Source organism: Scyliorhinus torazame, chromosome 10 (assembly GCF_047496885.1).
Source record: "Scyliorhinus torazame isolate Kashiwa2021f chromosome 10, sScyTor2.1, whole genome shotgun sequence".
Lineage (NCBI taxonomy): Eukaryota > Metazoa > Chordata > Chondrichthyes > Carcharhiniformes > Scyliorhinidae > Scyliorhinus > Scyliorhinus torazame.
Genome location: NC_092716.1, coordinates 51924538 through 51941037, shown reverse-complemented (window position 1 = coordinate 51941037; position 16500 = coordinate 51924538). Strand labels below are relative to the sequence as shown.

The 16500-nt window shown below is 43.6% G+C and overlaps 1 protein-coding gene across 7 annotated transcripts in view; it reads right to left on the bottom strand.

The window, feature by feature from the left end:
* Positions 1–16500, bottom strand: part of ankrd27 (ankyrin repeat domain 27 (VPS9 domain)) — a 115385-nt gene that overhangs the window by 1960 nt on the left and 96925 nt on the right. For 3 of the 7 annotated variants that reach the window (XM_072518105.1, XM_072518108.1, XM_072518106.1), the window contains 5 exons: positions 13399–13572; positions 11957–12037; positions 9827–9941; positions 9022–9109; positions 4240–4312 (listed from right to left, as the gene is read on the bottom strand). In XM_072518105.1, coding sequence (XP_072374206.1) covers positions 4240–4312; positions 9022–9109; positions 9827–9941; positions 11957–12037; positions 13399–13572 — 531 coding nt within the window. Of the gene's footprint in view, positions 1–4239; positions 4313–7553; positions 7627–9021; positions 9110–9826; positions 9942–11956; positions 12038–13398; positions 13573–16500 lie in introns of those variants that run through there. The other 4 variants (XR_011949451.1, XM_072518107.1, XR_011949452.1 and 1 more) reach the window with 4 other exon arrangements.

Genomic DNA, 16500 nt, shown 5'->3' with positions numbered 1-16500 from the left:
AGGAGTATAGAACTGGCAGAACGATCTGAAGTTAGGGATTTAAATTGCTTTGTTGGGTGGTTCCCAGCCCAGTGCAATTGCATTGGGGAAGTTATCAATTCTGGGCATTTGCCAGGTAAACCCTTACCTGGGAACTTACAAGAACTTACAATGTTGGGGAGCAGGAAGTTATGAGCCAATAAGAATGCTTCTTAGGGGTTTGGTCAATACATTTGGGAGGTCAAAGTGGTTCCATGGCAGGAACAGTTTTGGAAACCCTGGGGTAAGCAAACAGGGATTTGGAGGTACTGATACATACCATCACTAAGAAGCAGCAATGGAACTTATCAGGCCCCAAGACGTAAACGAAGAACTGGGCTTATTTCTAGAGGCTTATTTTTTGTTTGTCCCTCGTTTCGAGGATGACTTCTACTAAGGGTTGTGTTTCTGCCATGGGTTGTCATATGACTGAACAGAATTATTCTTGACCAGCAGATCTCGGAGCATATGTGGTAGGATACCCATGAGGTAGAGTGTGGGATTTACTTCCTTTTCTTGTCTGTCACAGCTCTGTCTCATCAAGAAATTGTCACTCAAAGCATAATACAGTTCAATGGATAACAGTTCAATGGATAACTTATCACCATTTTGAATGATGGTCAGCAAGGTCCTCCCAGTTATTAATGTCAATACCGCCATTCTTCAAGGAGGGCATCCATCATGTCTTTGAAGCTTTTTCTTTGTCCTCCCTGGAATTACTGGCCTTTGGGGAGTTGAGAAAACTGAACCCCATGGGGGAGGCACTTTTCAGCCATCCAGACAGAGTGCCCAGTGCAGCAAAGTTGATTCTTCAGTTTTGGCCGAATGCAAGTGGAGTTGATTTCAAGACGGGCATGAGTGCGTGTTCAATAATCCTCCTATTGAATCCAGAGGATGTAGTCGAGGCATTGCTGATAGAATTTCTCCAACACTTGTGCGTCGTTGCGACACTTTCCAGGTCTCATTCCAGTACAGGAGCGTAGTCACAGCAACTGTTCTGTATACTCGGAATTTGTTTGACTTGCGGGAGCCTTTGTTGTCAAACACTCGCTGCCATAGTTTGTAGAAGGTCGGGCTAACGCAGCTGATCTGGTGTTGGACCTTTTCATCAATGGTGGCCCTTTGAGAGGGGTGGCTGCTAAGGTATAGAAACTCTCCAGAGTCTGCGTTGTAATAATTCGGAGATTCTGCACCTTCGCCTCAGCACTTATGCATCGACCCTTGACTCAGATGATATTAAGAAAAAGTTATATTCTGACCTTGATGAAGTCCTCACTATCATTCCAAAATAAGAAAAGATCATCCTTGAGGAGGACTTTAATACCAGGATTGGCAGTGACTCCAATGACTCAAGAGGAAACACTGGGAAAAACAGGGTGGGTAAAGCGAATACAAATGGTGACCTTCTACTGATAAAGTGTTCAGCATGGCCTCATTATGACAAATACCCTCTTCCACCAGAAGGACAAATACAAACCACATGGAGGCATTTCAGATTTAAGCACTGGCACCTCCTGGATTATGTAATTGTCCGAGTCAAAGACCTGAGTGATGTCTATACGCAGGGGACTGATGTCTACTGGACAGATCATCGACTTGCTTGATCAGTGATAATAATCCACCTAGCAGCAACACATCGCAAGATCCAAAAGTCCAAGAGGAAGATTAATATCTCCGCTCTAAAGCAGCCTGACCAAAGAGGTATTCAAAGTATAGTCATGACCAACGTGGAAAATCTTCACACATTCAACTCGAAAGTAAGCTGCACTAGACTCCTGTGTCCAGACAATTGGGTTCCAGCATTGTCATCACCAGGACAGGTTCAACAAAATGCTGAAATATGAGACTTCCTACAACAAAAATGAGTAGTAGTCTTCATTGCCTAGCAGAATAACCCAAGGTCACAAGTCAAGGCGACAGCGTTCCAACAGCTCAAGGTTGGAAGATAAAGAACATGTGGTGGGAACAGAAAGCTAGAGGAGATCCAACAATATGCTGACCATCATGACATGTGTAAGATTTTGGAAGCCACCAAGGTCATCTATACACCAAGGTCAAATGGGCAAAATCCCCATTGCTCACAGGATAGTGTTTCCCTTCTTAAGGATGACAATGCCATTCATCAACGCAGGAAAGAAAGTTTTGAACAGATGAACATTATTCCAGTGGCTGCTGATACTCTCCGGACTATCTCAGAGTATCCGGTGATAGGATCCAGGGGTGAACCACCATTGATGGCAGAACAGCCACAAGTAATCGAATGGACAAAAAACAACAAAACCTGCTGCCGCGATGGTATTCAAGCTAAGGTCTTCAAGGTTGGTGGTTTTTTGATCATATCAAGTCTCCAAACACTCATCCTTAGGATTTGCGGGAAAAACGACATTGTAACTACCTTCGGGAAGGAAGATAAACCATGCTGTGGAAACTACCAAGGTGTGTCCCTCCTACCCAGAGCAGGAAAACCCCCGGCACACTCCTGAATTGCCTACAATCTGTGGATGAGGAAATCCTCCCAGAATCTAAGTGTGACATTAGACCTTCCAGAGGAACCTCTGACATGGGGCGGGATTCCCACCCCGACGTCGGCTGCCGTATTGTCCGGCGCCGTTTTTTGGCCAGGGGCAGGATTCCCCCCCGCCGGTCGGGTGCCGTTGGCAGCGCCCCCCCGCCGATTCACCGCGCCCCGATGGGTGGAGCAGCTGTCCATTTTTGGCCAGTCCCGCCGACGTGGGTTACGCATGGTGGCACCTGGCAGGTATGGCGGTGTGGGTGGTCCACGGGGCGGGGGGGAAATCTGATCCCAGGAGGACACCCGCGGTGGCCTGGCCCGCGATCGGGGCCCGTTCCGTGCAGGCACTTCTTCCTTCCGCGCCAGCCCCTGTAGGGCTCCGCCATGACCGGCACGGAGAAGCGAACCCCCCCCCCTGCGCATGCGCCAAAATACGATGGCTGGTCTGTGCATGTGCGGAATCACGCCGGCGGTTCTGCGCAGGCGCGAGATCACGACGACCCTTCCGTGCCTGCGCGAACTCGCGCAGTCTCTTCGGCGCCGGCTGGAGCGGTGCCAACCCCTCTGGCGTCCACTTAGCCCAGTAGACAGGTGAGAATTCCTCACCTTGGGGGCCATTAATGCCGGAGTCATTGGCGCTGGTTTTCCCGCCTGCGTGGGGACTTAGTCCCCGGAAGGGAGAATCCCAGCCATGGTCCTTTTTGCCAGGTAAGTCCAAGGAAAATGTTGAGAAGAGCACCAGGACTCTTCACTGCATTCATCAACCCGACCAAAGCATTTGATTCAGTAAATCACAAAGCTCTGTGGATTGTGTTCCAAAGACTTGGCTGTCCAAGAAACCTCCTCACAATCTTGCAGCTGCTTTATGATTTGACTGTAACTGTTTCTGAAGCAGATGCCTTCAAGTGTCCAAAAAGGTTAGGTGGTGTTACTGGGTTAAGGGGATAGGGTGGAGGGATAGGCTTGGTTGCTCTTTCCAAGAGCCGGTGCAGACTCGATGGGCCGAATGACCTCCTTCAGCACTGTAAATTCTATGATTCTATGATAAAATCCAGATTAGTGCAAGTTATGTGATTGTCCCCATACTATCTATAATCTAGTTGACAGTGGCTAGAGACATAGAATTGAAAGGCAGAGAAGTCATGTTAAACCTGTCTAAATCCTTGGTTCGGACACATTAGGAGCACTACTAACAGTTCTGACCTCCAGGTTTTAAGAAAAGTATTAAGGCAGTGGAAAAGGTGGTTTAAATGTTAAGTCTAGCAGGAAGGATTGGACAGGTTGAGTTGCTTTTCTTTGGAAAAATGACTGAGGGGTAATTGGAAAGATTATGAAAGAGTTTGATAGGGTAGATATAGAGAAGAGGCTTCCATTTCCAAACAAGGCCAGTATGTGGAGACATAAAGATAAGATAGTCGCCAATAAATTCAATCGGGAATTCAGAACCATTTTATCCAGAGTGTGGTAGAATGTGGAACTCAACCACACAGAGTAGGTGAGGAGGTAAGATAGAGGGGCAGGAGGAGGATCACATGGATGATAAACATAGGCATGTGTTGGTTGGATGGTTTGTTTCTGTGTTAACACTTTTTTTAATGAATTAATTAACAGGATAAATGTACAGATTGCAGAAGTTCATTATTTTGCATCAAATGGCTTCATGATTTCTCATTCTTATCCAATAAGATTAATCTAGTTAGGTTTCATACCTGATGGATTAAGTGTTCATCAAATTTAGGGATACTTTTATCTCTTGTCATTGTCTTCCTTAGATTCTTGGACCTACAGACAAGGAATTAACCAAAATAACTTTAATAGTCTTAAAGAAACAGCCACATCCAGAACATGGATAGATTTTTTAAAAAAAGCAAGTTCCTCCATTTGATTTGATCGCATTCTTACAGAAACATTAATGTTACCGACATCCTCTTGCTTCTTAATTGAGTAAAGGAACACTAACCTTTGAATTCATGTTTTTCTTCTTTCCTCTTCATCCATTTTTGGATTTTACTCTTTAATTTTTCCAAAGTTAATTGCATCAAACCATTCATGTGACTGAGTGCTTGCACCTTATAGTGCAAAATATGCATTTACCTGTCAAATACGTAGCTAATCTGTAGTGAGCAGGCAGAGATCGAACCCTCCACTGCATTTCAGATTACCGGTAATAGTGTGTTCAGCTGGCTTCAACTTCCATAAGAAGCAGGTGACCAGACCTCTTAAAGCACTGAAGGAGAGCAAATATTTGTAACAGAACTGTGACATTATAGAAAATGCTCAGAAGATAAAGGGTTAATGTCATATCATAATTAACCACTGATGGAGCTAGATGCAGAACTATATAAAGCAGTGACTCACAGACTTCTGGGGGAGAGCTAGAGAGAGCAGTGATAATGAGTTCAGTACAGTTATGGATATAGATAGAGTGTAGAGACTACTGTTAGTTGAGTGTAGATTGTAGATTATTAGATTATTGTTTACTATCGGAGTAAGTGGTCGAGCTTAATTAAGTAGTGTAAATAAATGTTTGCTTTGTTGATGAGCTTAGCTTCTGTGGGGCGGGATTCTCCGATCGCCGGAAACGCGTTTGGCGATCAGCCGGAGAATGTGTTTTTAAGCTGGAATCGGGGGCCGTGCCGTTTTTGCGATGCTCCACTCCCTCAAAAACAGCGTACTCAGAGAGTACGCCACACGCCTGGTGGACGGTCTCTTGAGGCCCTCCCCCGAAGCTCCGCCTTGATGGACCGAGTCCCCGGCAGCGTAGGGCACATGTCCTCTCACTTTTCGTAAACCTGGCATGGCGGCTGCGGACTGTGTCCAGCGCTGCCACAGTCGGGGGGGGGGGGGGGGGACATTCCACTGGCAGGGAGGCTTTGGCAGGGGCTGGGGGGACTGGTGGAGGGTGGTTCGGGGGTGGCAGGTTTTGGCAGGCTGGGTCCGCCCACGGACAGCGCCATGCTGCAAGGTGCAGCCGTCGCAGTGCGCGTGCATGGTCACAGACCCGTCCATTCTGCGGCCGTATCCGCAGATAAAGCCAGGGTATTTACGCTGAGAGACTTGCTAGCCCCCCACCTGGCGGAGGATCGGTGCGGGGGTGCCGCCGACTTTCTGGTCATAAGATCAGATGGATCCTGCAGGCATAGCCACAGGATCGGAGAATCCAGCCCGTGGTCTTTGTGAACACTACAATATCCATCCTGAGAACAAGAATCACAAAGAACACCACAAGAACTACTTAATTAGAACAAGGTATAACCTTTTCAAAATTTTAATCCAACAAAAGGAATTTAAAACAAGAATAGGAGGATGATGGGTAGAAAATCAGATCTGCTAGCATTTAAAAAAAAAATATTTCCAATTAAGGGGCAATTTAGCCCCACCTACCCTACACATCTTTGGGTTGTGGGGGTGAAACCCACAGCAGACACGGGGAGAGTGCAAACTCCATGCCAGCATTTATTAGGAGAGAAACAGTGTCAACATTTCAAGTCATAGACCCTTCGTCTGAACTGAAAGGAGGGAGAATGTGTTGAAGCAAACTGCAATAAAAAGTAACAACTTTAAGAACAAATGACAGATGGGCAATTGTGAAAGGGGGAGGGGGATTTTGAATTGAGAAAGTACATGTATGGAATATTTTTGTTATAAATAAAAAAAAGGTAAGGGTGCTTTAAGATGGAGGAGAAAGGTCAAAATCTAAAGTTGCTGAACTCAACATTGCGCCCCCAGCGCTACAACATGCCCAATCGGAAGAGGAGATGCTGTTCCTCCAACTTGCGCTGGGCTTCACTGGAGCATTACAGCAGGCCAAGGATCGACACGTGGAATGCCGACTGTGGGCGAGGGAAACCGGTGTTTCGTGGTGACATCTTGCTGGAGTTGGCAGAGGATGTGAAGTATAGTGGGGTGAATATTGAGGACAAGGAGGACCCTATCATCGTTCTGGGAGGGAGGAGAAGGGTTGAGGGCAGAGATGCAGGGAATGGGTCGGACCCAGTTGAATACTTTGTTAACTACCTTGGTTAAGGTAAAAAGCAGACATGTCAGAAGCACCATTTTCGAAGGTGGCACCATGTGATGAAGGTGGAGAAACTGGGAAAATGAGATCAAGTCCTCACTGGACTTTGCAGAACACCATCGCTCAATTCGAAAGCACGCCCCAACCTTCCTGTTGCGTGCCATTTTAACTCAGCACCTTGGTCTCATTCCCATATGCCCGTCCTTGACCTGCTGCAATGCTCCAGTGAAGCTCAGCTCAAGCTGGAGGAGCAGCATCTCAACATGGACATTCAGTCCTCGGGACTCAATGTTGAGTTCAGCAACTTTTAGATTATGCCTTTTCTCCTCCATCTTAAACCCCTCTTTCTCTTCTCCTTCAAAAAAATCATACTCCATGTAGTATTTAATCAATGCAAAACACCACTTCCCTCAACACCAGGCCATCTGTTGTTTGTTCTTAAAGTTGCTATTTTTTGTAGCAGTTTCTTTTGCTCGAACACATTCTCCCTCTTTTTAGTTCTGATGTAGGGTCTGTGACTCGAAACATTAACACTGTTTCTCTCCTGTTGTGTTTTTCCAGCTTCCTGTTTCAACTTTCTGCATCTGCAGTATTTGGTTTATTTAAGGGAATTTAACTATAGAGCTACCAAGCAAACACACACACACACACACACACATATATATATAAATTCCATCAGATAATTGCTTTTGCCGCTCCCTTGAGCACATAACCAGATCCACTTTGTTCTGACATTGGGTGGGCAATGTCTAATGTCCTCAAACGGCCCAAGCCACTTTCTGGAATGGTATCATTGCCATTTGACCAGTGAACTGTGAGCACTGAACCAGTAAGAGTAGCCACAAAATCCAGTCGCTCCTCCAGAGTCAAGCTGGAAGTAACGGACCGGGGAAGCACAGATGGGCCATTATGAGTTCCAACATTTTTAGCTACATTTTCTGACGTCTGTAACTGACTAGGCAATTAAATATACAAATGGATGGAATGAGTACAGGATAAATGCCCACCTTATGGTACTTGACAATCGCATTAGGTCGCAGAAAACTGCTTCACTTATGGCACACTACGCTTACATGATCTAAGCCAAAGAAACATACCATAGAAATGTTACCATGACAAAGCCAGCCTGGGTCAGCTCACAAGAGTGATTTGTAACTTTGTGAACATACTCAGAACTTACAGCAAGAACTGAAAATTTATCCCAAAGTGTGAAGCAGACTTCATTGCTTAGTCACACCGCTGTGAAGTTGGCAAAGGCAATGCTTCTCACGCATACATACTTAAACATAAGCATAGCTCACCAGCTTCCAACTGCTGGTACAATCTTTCAATGGTGAAAAAGAATATGAACACGTTAAAATATAAATAATGATGTAGTGTATCAAAGTTAATTTTAATTTCAAAATGTTACTTTGCAATGTTGGAATTTTATTTTGCTGTACATTCTTACTATTATAAAACTATTAACATTTAAATAGACCTTTTAGTACGATTTTGTACATCATGATGTTTTATACTGCACATTTGGGGCCACAAACCTGCTCAAGGGCCACAAGGTTAATGCCGATGTTGTGATGTAAAAGTAGCACCGATGAATTAATTTCAAAATTCCAACAAGTAATCTAAGAGGGGAGGTTATGCTGTGCAATGATACATAGATAAGGCTCAAGACATGTGTGAGGTGATATCTACTTTTTGTGCTAATTGACTGGTTCAGAAACTGAAAAGTATGAATTAGGCTCCCTATTCTTTTTCAGAAATAGAAACAGGCACAGCGCTGAATTTTATGCTAAGTTATGAAGAATCACATGTCCTCAAACGGCCCAAGCCACTTTCTGGAATGTGATTTCTAAGATTTCTAAATGTAATGGAGCTTATAAATAATGACAATGTTAACTTCCTTATAAATTACAATCTAAAGTAGGTAATGCGGTGTATTGATTTGTAAATTGTTATCTACAAAAATTGGTGACTGCTTGGGTTGGACTATATTCTGGTTCAAGGAGCAGCCATCCCTTCACACCCACTGTCTGAATATTCCCATCCGAGATAATTTGACACATTTGAAAGATACACTTCACTTTAAGCTTTGCCACTTCTTGAGTACCCAATTCATTTTATTTTCCAATTAAGGGGCAATTTAGCGTGGCCAATCCACCTAGCCTGCACATCTATGGGTTGTGGGGGTGAAACCCACGCAAACACAGGGAGAATGTGCAAACTCCACACAGACAGTGACCCAGAGCCGTGATCGAACCTGGGACCTCGGCGCCATGAGGGAACAGGGCTAACCCACTGCACCACCGTGCTGCCCTTTGCCACTTCTAAAGAAATAATCCAGAAAACAATCTCTGCAAAAGATTACACATGAAAACTAATGTAACTGAATTAAAACCCGACATTGATAGCAGCCAACTGGAGTGGATTTCCACTCATTGTGAAACTACATTTCCTCCACATCAGTTTCACTTACTTGTTAAATTTGTGAATAGACTGCACAAGTTGAATCCTTACACTGTTGGGTTCGTCAATCGCTTTTAGCTTCTTAACAAATACATCAGCTGAAAAGCAGAATAAATATCATAGAATCATAGAATTTACAATGCAGAAGGAGGCCATTCAACCTATCGAGTTTGCACCAGCCCTTGGAAAGAGCACCCTACTTAAGCCCACACCTCCACCCCACCTCCGAACCCAGTAAACCCACCTAACCTCCTTGGACTCTAAGGGGCAGTTTAGCATGGCCAATGAACCTAACCTGAACATCTTTGGTCTGTGGGAGGAAACCGGAGCATCTGGAGGAAACCCATGCAGACACGGGGAGAACGTGCAAACTCCACACAGTCAGTGACCCAAGCCGGGAATCGAACGTGGGACCCTGGTGCTGTGAAGCAACAGTGCCAACCACTATGCTACAGTGCCGCCCATCTTCAGAGTTTATACTAAAAGGGAAACAAGCTAAATTTCCTTATCAATTATCTCCCTTTTCCTGAAGACATTGACTCCTGTATTGGAGTATGGTCACCCTCTGGCTATTCAGCCTCAAGGTATCTCAGCCAAGTCCAATTCTGTCTTCACCTGATGCCCACGCACATGAACTTCCAGCTGTGGGAATCTTGAGTCAATTTTTCCCATTCTTGTCCCAGGGACACTGTTGTCAAATACAGGATCCAGACCACATTCCCAGTAAATTCACCAAATTAGCAAAGGGTTTGAGAAAGTTTAAGTTGCAGTCCAAAACAATTTTACTGAATGATTGACTTTGAAAAACATCTTACATTTGTTTTTGATGTCAGTGGGTATTGGTTTCCGAGCAGCATTTATTCGGAAAACACTATTCTCTTCAGTTACATGAGCCGATGCTGTTTCAAGGATTTTCAGAATCGCTACATTCTGAGGTAAAACATAAAAATAAATTTTATGCAATTTCATTACTTATACATGTATTACTCTTTAGTATTCAATACTGCTCAAACAACATTCCTTATGTAGCTTTAGAGTGCTGTAATATTGATATGAACAAATAGGAACACAATAACATAGAAACAAGGAGATCATTCAGCCCCTCTGCCGTTCAACTGGATCACGGCTGATTTCTACCTCAGCTCCATTTGCCCATCTTTTCCCCTATATCTCCTGATATGCTTGCCCAACAATCATTTATCTATCTCAAGTCTTGAAAATTTCAATTGGCCCAGGATCCGCAGCCTTTTTGAACAAGGTATATCAAATTCCTTTATAACTTTAAAGATCTTGATTAGATCAATTCTCAACCTTTTAAGGACAAGGGAATGCAAGATTAAGCCATTGGTCTTCATAAGTTCACTCTCACCAACAACAACTTTCATTTATATTGTACCTTTAACATAGTTAAACATCCCAGCATGCTTCACAGGTGTATTTTCAAACAGTTGAAGGTCAACATTCCATTAACCCTTTTCATTTCTTGGGTATCTAGGTACTTGGCTTTAGATTCCAGGGGAACATCAATCACACATCCCACCAGAGAACATTCCCTTTAACTCCCCCATCCAGCATTCTTATCTCCTACCTCCCAATCAATGGTCATGTGCTATAACTAAAATTCTACTGTCTTTCTAGTGGGAAAATGGGGTTTATATTGGTTTGTCTTTCTTGTATTCAAAATAGATAACTTGACACTTCTCTACATCGAACTGCATCAGCCATAAGTGGAAATGTTAAAAACTTAACAAGACACAAACTGAAATACATTTTAATGGAGTCTTGTATAGAGCGACACAGTTCTGTTTCATATTCAAATTCTGGAAACTGGAAAATCTGGTAGACTGAGTGACTAAATTAATTAATTAACAATTGCAAAAATAGGTTGCCAGTTACCTAGTCACAATACCTACAATATGCATGCCAAAAAAAAGATTTACTTTCGAAACAAAACATTTATAGGAACCCAAAAGCTAAAATCTTAGGTTAGCAGTCGATTGGCAATAAATAATTCAATACTAGCCTACACCAAAATGATATGCAACATTTCTGATAGGGCCTCTGAAATATTTGTTAAGCTATCAAACGCTATAAAATGAAAGGAAAATAAATTAGTCAATTTACCAACTGCTGACAGCATAGTACAAGACCACTGTGGAACAGAAAAACAACCCTGCGGTGCAATATACATATTTAATGATTCAACAACTGAAGTACAAGATCCAAATTACATTTGGTAAAACCAGATGTGCAGTAAAGAAAGCGTGGACGTATTCTCATACATGGAGTGAATTCGAAATTCCTACAAATGAGATTTGCTGCAAATAAAAACTGCAGTCACCATTTAATAAACTATAAGGATCACTTGTCAATTCTCATAAAATTATTCCATTTATATAGTGAATAAATAGCTCATATAATTTCTATGGCAAATAGATACTTTAGTCGAGCTTATCTGTCCTTTTTTACAAAACTTTGGTGAATGCGGAATCCCTGAACAGTGCCACTTACCCAAGATTGTAATTTGGTCTTAGAATTGAATTTCAAGCCAGCTTTAGTGAAAAGTCAATAAACTATAGCCGTACAATTACTCATGTGTACGCCCTTTTGCCAGTGAGCTATTTTGCATTGGCAACCTTTCAAACTGAAACTAATGTCAAATGACAAGTGCAAAGAGAGAGGAATTTTGAGAAGAATACATTTGCAGTTTGCAGAAAAGAACATCCAGAATTGGATGGGCCGAATGGCCTCCTTCTGCACTGTAAATTCTATGATTATTCATCACATGGTGCACTTCGTGTTAAGAATACGTTTTGCTTTGGAAGGACAGGTCGTTAAAAAAAATCTCATGAACAATGAAATCAAATTAATGGACTGGGATAGATTTTATTAATATTGAATAGGAAGAATACTCTTCATTTCCAAAAAGTAATCCAAAATATTACCCCATCAGTAGGTAACTGGTTTTCGTCTGATCCCTTTTCATTAACTGATGTTGGTCTGATCGTTTCATTTACATCTTCCAGCTGAGAATGATAATTCATGTAAATAAATAGCAAAACCTGCATCAATTTAGGAAGCAGAGTTGCTTGGAACAGAAAAGTCTCTCTGCAGTACAGACAAAGGAGTTGGAAGATGCAAAATTGGGATGAAACTGTCAAAGCATTGGGGGTGGGGGGGGGGGGGGGGGGTGCAGTTCGTTAGTCTGTTCCTAGACCCGTTCAAAGTCAACAGCGAGTGGGGAAAAAGCGAGAGGTGGGAGAAAATAGGCACGGGCGCACAACTCTAAGGGGAAGCGGGAAAGAGCAGGTGGGGGGGGGGGGGGGGAAGAAGAGGGGGTGGCGGAAAGAGGGGGGTGCGGAAAGAAGGAGGGGGGAGAACGCCCACCTCCCCCCCGAACCCACAAGGCTGGCAAAAGAAAACATAAAGAGAAGGGCAGGGGGAGAAAGGAAGAATAAAAGCAAGGGGACAGAACACCCTGACCGAAAGAGGGGGGTGCCAAGGGAATGGGGGGGGGGGGGGGGGGGGGGGGGGGGAACGGCAAGAACGATTGTATGTACATAAGAACCACACACGCTTTAAATATTGAACATAAAGTGTTACTGTGTATAATTGAAAATGCCAATAAAAACATTTTTAAAAACTGTGGCACTACTGGTGCAGGAGGTAAGCACAGCGCAACAGGTTTACACCACCAGTTTCCATTGTTAATGTGAACATTACAATTTAAAAGTGTGATTAACAGGTCAGATTTCATTGGCAGAAACTACATGCAGATGCAAGTTTAAAAAAAATAAATAACTGAATGAGAAAAGAAAGGTTCTGAATTTAACTAGTCCACATTTTCAGAAACACGTTATCCACATTCATTTTTAAACACGGACTAACCATGACTTTCTGAAAATGCAACGGTACTTTGTTCGGCTGTACTTGGAAGAAATGCATTGGCAATGGTCCTTTGGAATAATTTTATTATTACACACATTAGGTGTAGATATCGGCCATTTGCCCACTCGAGCCTGCTCCACCATTTAAGATCATGGCTGATCGGATTCTGGCCTCAACTCTACATTCCATCTACTATCAGTAACCTTTGACTCCCTTGTTAGTCAAGAATCTACCTGCATCTGCCTTAAAAATATTCAATGATCCTGCCTCTGCCATTTTCCATAAATCATTTTCATAAGCAGATTGAACGGTAATCTCCAAAAGGAATTGATTGCACATTTGAAAAAAAACATTTGAAAGGCTTTGGTGAAAGAACAGGGTATAAAGACAAATCTGATAGCTACTTCTAAGAGCTGGCACAGGCAAGATGGTTCGAATGGCCTACTTCCACATGATTCCATGATACATTAGAAGTTAAATGTCAGTTTCAAGCTTGTACCTTTCCACAGACTTCCTCAGCACAATCTACTGGTGTACGCTGTTGTTTATTTCGCAAATTGACTGATGCTCCATTGCACAAAAGTAGATTCACAAGAGCTTCATGTTTTCCCTTTACAGCCTCGTGCAGAGCAGTATTTCCTTGGTTGTTGGCAAGATTAACAGAGGCACCGTGCTGAGATTTTCCAAAGTAATTAGACATTAGAAACACTCACCAAGTGTCAGGAAACTACATACATACAAAAACAGCGAGACAGAAAACGCAGCCAAGGACCTCAGTTTATTTTCTAATACTGGCCATGCAATGACTATATACCACCAATGAGGAGATTCATTGCTGGCCCGTAACAACTATTCTAAAAATAATGGCATTGGGCTGGATTCTCCAATTCCCCCAGCCGTGTGTTTCTTGGCAGTGCCCCCTTCGCTGGCGGCGGGATTCTATTTTCCCGCCGCTGGTCAATAGGATTTCTCATTGTAACCACCTGACACCGCTGTGAAATCCACAGGCGGGGGTGCTCTGCCAACGGGAAGTGAATCGCAACGGCCGAAGAATTCCAGTCATTGTGTATCAAATTGAAATATTTCTCTGATCTTTACACAGCAGCAAGTTAGAATTGGATGGGAAAAATAATGAAACATTGTGCAGAACATGGTGCACATAGAACATATAGTGCAGAAGGAGGCCATTCGGCCCATCGAGTCTGCACCGACCCTCTTAAGCCCTCGCTTTCACCCTATCCCCGTAACCCAATAACCCCTCCTAACCTTTTTGGTCACTAAGGGCAATTTATCATGGCCAATCCACCTAACCTGCGCGCTTTTGGACTGCGGGAGGAAACCAGAGCACCCGGAGGAAACCCACGCAGACAAGGAGACAACATCCAGACAACGCACATGACAGTGACCCAGCAGGGAATCGAACCTGGGACCCTGGCGCTGTGAAGCCACAGTGCTAATCACTTGTGCTACCGTGCTGCACCGGTTTCTAGCTTTCTAGGTTGAAAAGGTGGAAAATGGAAAGGGGGTTGTGCAAAGATGGGACAAAAGCACTCATAACAAATCAGCAGGGTTGTTAAGAAGAACCAGCTTGTATTCATATATCTTTCACATCCTGAAAACATCCAAACGCTTTACAGCCAATAATACTTCAGCATAGTTAATGTAGGGAAACATTTAAAAAATATGTTTATTGAAATGTTTTCATATTAATCAAAAAAAACCAAAACAATCAAACAGATATAAATAATAGAAAATAAAAAAACAAAAAAATGGGCAGCACAGTGGCGCAGTGGTAGCATTGCAGCCTCACGGCGCCGAGGTCCCAGGTACGATCCCGGCTCTGGGTCACTGTCCGTGTGGAGTTTGCATTCTCCCCGTGTTTGCATGGGTTTCGCCTCCACAACCCAAAGATGTGCAGGCTAGGTAGATTAAACACCCTAAATTGCCCCTTAATTAGAAAAATGAATTGGGTACTCTAAATTTATTTTTTAAAAAGCAAGCAAAAACATGCACACCTAATTAACTTTAACACAATAAACTAACCTACCCCCCTCCCCACCTATCCCAACAGCTGACAGTGACTAACTCCCCCCAAAAAAGGAAATTAAATGGTTGCAATCTTAGGTAGAACCCCTCCACTGACCCCCAATGGTGAACTTGACCTTCTCCAAATGCAGAAACGACATGAAATCACCCAGCCAAGCCACGGCACCAGGCAATGTAGGCGACCTGCACCCAAGCAGAATTCACCTCTGGGCCTTCATCAAGGCATAGGTGAAGACATCCACCTTCACCACATACTGAGCCACCCGGCAAATCTGACACCCCAAAATATGGTAACCAGTGGGCATGGGTTCAGGTCTAAACAGAGTATCTCTGATATGGTGTCAAAGAAAGACATCCAGAAGTATATCAACTTGGGACAGGACCAGAATATATGTGTATAATTAGCCAGCCCAGGAGAACAGCGCTCACACCTATCCTCCACCCCAGGGAGAAAAAACACAGATCCTATCCCTGGTCAAGCGTATAAAAAAAAAACTGAATTTAATCAGACTCAGCCAAGCACATGAAGACGTGGAGTTCACCATGTGAAGGGCCTCACTCCACACTTCACCATTAAGAATGGACCCAATTCACCCTCCCATTCTGTCTTCACACCACTCAACCGAGCAAAATCCATTGAAAGGATATAGCCATATATGTCCGAAATAGACCCCCCCACGCGGTCAGGCCCAGCCAGAGACAGAATGTTCTTCAAGAGGGAAGAGGGTGGTGCCAAAGGAATGGAAGAAAAAGCTTTACATGAAGAATTGCAAATACCTGAAAAGACTGAAACTGAGCATTTGGAATATTTCAGCTAACTCCTTAAAACTAGCAAACCTCCCCTCCACAACCAGGTCCCAAACTTCTCCAGACCTTCCCCTCCCAAGACTTAACCAGCTAGTAGGAAAAGATGATTATTACAAATAAGGACCAGCGAAGACAGGGAAAGGAGCTTGAAATGCTGCCTAAACTGTTTCCAAATTCTCAGGGAGGAAACCACTGGATTCGATTAAAATCTAACAGAGGAAAAAGGCAACGGTGTCGTAACTACTGCACGAAAACTAGAGATAGTACGGGAACACGCATCCATTTGTCCCCATATGGATCGGGGATCACTAAACCACAATAATATCTTCTGAATATTGGCTGCCCAATAGTAAAACAACAAATTGGGGGGGGCCAAGCCCACTGACTGCCGGTCTCTTGGGAGCAACGCTCCACAGACTCTGGGCGACTTACCCGCCCAAATAAATGTAGAGGAAGATGACAGCCAATTTGAGAACAGAAAAGTTCTATAAACAGTACTCAAATAAATGACCAGGTAATGTGTTTTAGTTGGTGCTGCTTGAAAGATAAAAGCCAGCCAGTAAACCAGAAGGACCCCTCGGTCTTCTTTAAATAGTGCCATGGGTTAGACTCTCCTGAAGGGAAAAATGGGACCAAGGTTTAAAGGCTTACAGGGCAGCACTCCATCAGTACTGCATGGAGGTGTCAGTCTAGATGGTGCACTGAGGTCTGTGGAGTGGGAGCTTGGACATACAACTTTCTGACCTGG